The sequence below is a fragment of the Buceros rhinoceros genome, unplaced genomic scaffold (genome assembly GCF_000710305.1).
Source record: "Buceros rhinoceros silvestris isolate BGI_N320 unplaced genomic scaffold, ASM71030v1 scaffold27934, whole genome shotgun sequence".
Taxonomy (NCBI): domain Eukaryota; kingdom Metazoa; phylum Chordata; class Aves; order Bucerotiformes; family Bucerotidae; genus Buceros; species Buceros rhinoceros.
The window spans coordinates 21,843-27,001 of record NW_010410445.1 but is presented as its reverse complement, the minus strand read 5'-3'; the positions used below and the strand labels follow the sequence as shown (position 1 = coordinate 27,001).

Here is a 5,159-nt window from a genome sequence, read left to right as displayed (position 1 = left end):
GCTGTTTACAGACTTTAGAGACTGGTTTGTTTTGCTTGGTGCTTGGAGGAGGACAGAGGTGCAGCTCACATTCCCCCTCTGCCTCCCAGGTGTGCGGCTCCGATGGTGTCACTTATGGGGACCAGTGCCAGCTGCAGACCATCGCCTGCCGTCAGGGACAGCTCATCACGGTGAAGCATGTGGGGCAGTGCCACGGTGAGTGTCTGCTGCTCTCGGAGCTGGGGCAGAGCCAGCTCTTCGGCCTGACCCTGGACCCGGGTCTGGCTGCCTCCCACTGCAGTTCCTTGCCACACCATGACTTTTCATGGCACAGCAGATGCGCTGCCCAGAGCAGATGCCTGAGGGTTTGTGACATGCTTCCCAGTGTCACAGCCAGCCTTTCCCAGACCTGCCCCTCCTCACCTACTCTGTCTGGCTGCTTCTTTCAGAGTCCATCACTCACACAAGCCACTCCTCGCCACCCACACCATTGCCCACACTGCCCTTGGACAAGTTAATCCTTCCTCCGCCACTGCGGCTCACCACGCAGGCTCCAGAACCCACCGAGCTGGCTACCAGCTCCCTGCTGTTGGAAGCCAGGCCTACTGAAAGAGGTCACCCTACAACCAGGCGCATCACCACTGCCAGACCAGCCACTACACCGTGGATGACCCAAGGGCTGTCTAAGACCACCGTCCGCCCTCTCTCCACTGCACCAGTGGTTCTGGCCACCACCCAGCCTGTCTATGTCGAATCAGGCAGTGCAGAAGGCAGCGGAGACCAAGAGATGGGCACCAGTGGGGACCAGGAATCTAGCGGGGCAGGTTCTGCCGGTGAGTGTGTGCTCCTTAGGCTTGGATAAACCATCCTGTCTCTCCTGATGAGACGAAGCTGTCTCAGCCTTGGTCTCTGGCACAGAGGTGCGGTCTTACCTCCTGCTGGTGAATGCTCCTCTTAATGCCCTGCAGGAGAAGAGGAGGTGGAGGAAAGCCAGGTCACTTCCACCCCAGCCATCGAGAGGGCGACGTGTTACAACACCCCGCTGGGATGCTGCTCCGATGGCAAGACTGCGGCTGCTGACGCGGAAGGCAGCAACTGTCCGGGTGAGCTTGTCCTCGAGGCTGGGCTCTGGGCTCCCTTTCGGTGGTCAGGAGGCAGACTGAGCTCTTACAGGGCGCAGGAGAGGGACAGATGCTTCTGAGAGCTGCCTGGTGGGGACAGCAGCACGGTGCTGCTCTTGCCTGGCTGGCAGCGGGCACGGTTGCTGTGTTTACTCTGGGGGGTTGGCATGTCCCTGAGGTGATGTTGATGTGGACACGGGAGCTGACAGACGTTGTGCCCACCTCCCGCAGCCCCCAGCAGCCAGCCCTGGTGCTCGGGTGGGAGCTGCTCTTCACGTGGGGGGCCAGGGCACTCTGCGGTTTTCTTGGTGTAGGTGATCACTTTCTTCCTCGACTGCTGCAGCCTTAAAACTTTGACCAGTGTTTTGCCCAGGCTTCTGCAGAACTCCCTGGCGCCAGGGAGGATGAGGGAATTTCTCGGATTCCCATGTTATTTGTGTTGTTGGCTGTAAAGGGGACTGGGCTGACCAGAAACACTTTGGTGCCAGGGCAGGTGGGGAGAGCAGCTGCAGCCCCAGTGTCACTGCTGGGCTTCCTGGGGCGTCTGAGCTTCATGACTCTTGCTGTGGTTCCCGAGGGTGTGCACTGCTCTTGGGACCAAGGCACAGTCTGTCTCCCCTGCTTACTGTCCACATTGAGGAGATACAGAGCTAGCTGTCCTCAGCCAGAGTGGTGGTGCCCTGTACGTACATCCTGGTTGCTCTTGGGGGCCATCTCCCAGATGTGTCCTCACTGCTCACTAAGGTCCTTCCTAACCATCCCTGCTCCTTGGGGTTTCCAGCAGGACATTCCCTTTTCGTCCAGACACTGCATTCCCCTTTTAACCCACGGAAGGACAGCTGCTGGGAACCTCCCGCATGGTTACCCACAGCAGGGATCTTTCTGTAGCTGCCTCTGCACTCCCGCAGCTCCCCTGGAAGGAAACCACACCTCCGGGTCCTGTCGCGGTTTCGGTCTGGCTTTGCAGGGCTGGCCACAGCCCGTTAGCTGGCAGGGTCTCTACTTCCCTCTCCCAGCACAGGACTTCTCCTTGCCCAGAGCCCATGTTTCACCCTCCTCTGCCCTCTGTTTGCATGCACGTGTCTGATCCTGCCGTATTGACTGTGTGCTGCTCTGGCTAACGTCTTTCTCTTGTTACTCAGCCGGTGCAGGGGGGCTGCTACCCGGGCCGGAGCTCAGAGGAAACCGTATGGTAAAAGCTGCCATCTCCAGCCTGGTCTTTGCCATCTGCTCCAGCACCCTCTGATACTAATCCTCCATGGCGCTCGCCCAGACCCATCCAGACTAACCCCAACACTGGCACTACCCGCACACTGCCATCACCCTTTCCCCCCAGGGACTCGAACGCTCCTCATGGCTCTCAGCCACACGCCTGTCCCCTGCCCACAAGCCGACTAAAGGCGTTTGTCTTGTTTGCCCTCCCTCCCATAGCTACCAAAGTCTTCCAAGGAGTCCTCATCTTGGAGGAGGTGGAAGGCCAGGAGCTGTTCTACACGCCTGAGATGGCTGACCCCAAGTCAGAGCTCTTTGGGGAGACAGCCAGGAGCATTGAGAGTGCGGTGAGTTCTTTAAACTTGATCTAGGGTCTGGCTAGAGCTCTCCTGGCCTTGGTGAAGGAAGAGGGGACCCTGCCCACCTCTTCACCATGGTGGACAAACGACTAAACTCCAAATGTTCCCTTCCAAAACCAGCTGGCTCTCAAGCGAGCAGGCGTTCCCCAAGCTGCTTTGTCCCTTCAGGTGGCCGGTTTTCCAGCCTACGGGATGCTCTCCTGCCCTCCCTTTGCCCCTCCAGTTCAGCTACCCAACTTGGGAAGCTGCTTATGTAAACCCAGCCTCCCACCTTTAAGGAGACCCCCCCTGCACTGCCAGCTCGTGGAGCAGGTGGATTTTAGGTAGTCCTGTGTACGTGTGGCTATGCCAAGGGTGCGCTGGGTGGGGTAGCCACTTACACCGTAGCAAGTACGAAGCATCTTTGGAAGGAGATTAACATATTTAGAGCTGGTTCCAAGCTGCAGTTGGAAGTTGGCAAGCCCTCCGTACGGTCGTGTGAGCAGCTGTGGGGCTGGCATACAGACCACATGGTGCGTGCAGTCCTGTGTCACGATAGCTGTATTTCCCAGCACAGCAGTGGCTTCGATCTGAGGACACAGACATGCACGCAAAAGCTTCACTCACTGGTTCATCCACTCACCCCCTGTGAGAAGGCAGGAGATTTTGCTGGTTTCTGTTTTCCCAGCCTGGGGGAGATGAACGCACGGCACAGGCCCTCTGTCCCAAAGGCCATCGTGGCTGGGCTGAGGGGTCCTGCCACAGCCCCGTGCTGCAGAGACCTGTTGTCCCGCTGCAACCTCTCTGCAAATACCCACGCACGAGATGTCCTCCTTTACCCCTCTGAGATCACTGTGCTCCAGGCTATAGAGGGGACTGTACCACAGAACCATTAACCGTGGAGCCAAAGAGAGGAAGTGGTGGCCTCTAACTGTGACCATGCTGGTCCCACCCAAGGCTGGACAGGTAGCAGGAGTGTTAAAGACCTGGCTCACCGTAAGCCTTGGTCCGATACTGTCTCCTTCATATGACTGCAGACAAATCCTGCCATGACCAAGAGCCAAGTTTTAAAAGGCAGTCAGGTACTTAAAGATGCAGAATGGTACTTAAAGATGCAGAATGGTGCCTTATGGGATTTTCCAAAGTGCCTAAGCAGGTTTACGCAGCTTTAGAAGAGATCAGTAAGACTTAGATACCACACAACAGAAAATCCCTCTCACGAACTGCAAGGTGTCTGCTCTGGCGCTGGTCTGCTGCTCCTCATGGGTATGACGGGGATAGCTCACTTTCCGCGGGATTTCTTTTGGGATCCTGTTCTTTGGGATACTTTGGCTGCAGGCCATGAAGAACAGGGACCATCCAAAATCATCATCCTACGCAGCGGAGCCTGGTCTCTGCGTGTGTCAGTGGGGTGTTCTGCAAAGGTTTGGATGCAAACCTCTGTCGGTTGAAACCAAGGAGACTCACTGAGGCTCAGGATCTTTTACCAAAAGGACCTGTGTCCCCAGATCTCCCTGTTAATCAATTTTTGGTTCTCTTTTCTCCTTCACCTCCGACCAACAAGCTGGATGAGCTTTTCCGCAATTCCGATGTTAAGAAGGATTTCAAGAGCATCCGTGTTCGAGACCTGGGGCAGAGCAGCGCTGTCCGTGTCATTGTGGAGTCCCACTTTGACCCAGGTAAGAGCTGATTCGCTGTAGCATCACCACATCTTGAGGAGGGAGCAGGGAGCTGCTGGCCTGAGAAACACACGTACAGCAAGGAGCATGGAAGAACCTGGTTAAAATTTGCTGGGGGTATCTTCTGAGCAGAGGAATCAGCAGATGCTGTGAGAAGAGCCGCGATGAGGTGCGCCCTAAGCTGGTGCTTATGAAACTGGAAGCATTTTCCAAGGAACGATTCAGATGCATTGTGGGGAGGTCCTGGGAGGAAGCTGCTAGGTGAGCCTGCATCCTCACTCTTGCCTTTCTCCTTTCTCCTCCGGGCTACGATCAGCCACTTCCTACACAGCAGCTGACATCCAGGCGGCCCTGCTGAAGCAGATCAAAGCTTCCAAGAAGAAGACCATTCTGGTGAAGAAGCCCCAGCAGGAGCATGTCAAATTCATGGACTTTGGTGAGTCCTCTCTGTCTGCGGTCAGCGCCGCTCTCGCGGTTTAGCCTTTCGAAGGGGCAGGCTGGCTCTTCCATAGCAGACACACACTCTGCGTGCAGCTGCGTGACTCGTAAGTCTGCAGAGCTGGAGCTCTGGGGCCTGGAGAGCAGAGGGGAGGGGGCTCTTGGTCTTTGGGACACACGGTAGCCTGGGACAGCCATCTGTCCAAGCCCCCTCTGCTGCCCCCTCTGCTTTCCCTGCCCCCAGAGAGGGCGGTGAGGCACCAGTCTCCACCTGCATTTTCCAGACTGGATCCCCAGGCTCTTCACCACCACTGTGACCACAACCACAGCCACCACCATGGCACCTGCCACCACCCGGAGGTACACCACGGCTGCCGCTGCCACCACCGCCC

General features: G+C 57.0%; 1 protein-coding gene across 1 annotated transcript in view; it reads left to right on the top strand.

Annotated features, from left to right (window-relative positions):
• The window catches only part of AGRN (agrin), a gene marked incomplete at its 5' end in the record, with an annotated part of 40,516 nt that overhangs the window by 19,847 nt on the left and 15,510 nt on the right, over window positions 1-5,159 (top strand). Inside the window, 7 exons of the mRNA XM_010135633.1 lie at window positions 90-195; window positions 429-812; window positions 948-1,082; window positions 2,532-2,659; window positions 4,215-4,329; window positions 4,646-4,765; window positions 5,052-5,138. Coding sequence (XP_010133935.1) covers window positions 90-195; window positions 429-812; window positions 948-1,082; window positions 2,532-2,659; window positions 4,215-4,329; window positions 4,646-4,765; window positions 5,052-5,138 — 1,075 coding nt within the window. The remainder of the gene's footprint in view (window positions 1-89; window positions 196-428; window positions 813-947; window positions 1,083-2,531; window positions 2,660-4,214; window positions 4,330-4,645; window positions 4,766-5,051; window positions 5,139-5,159) is intronic.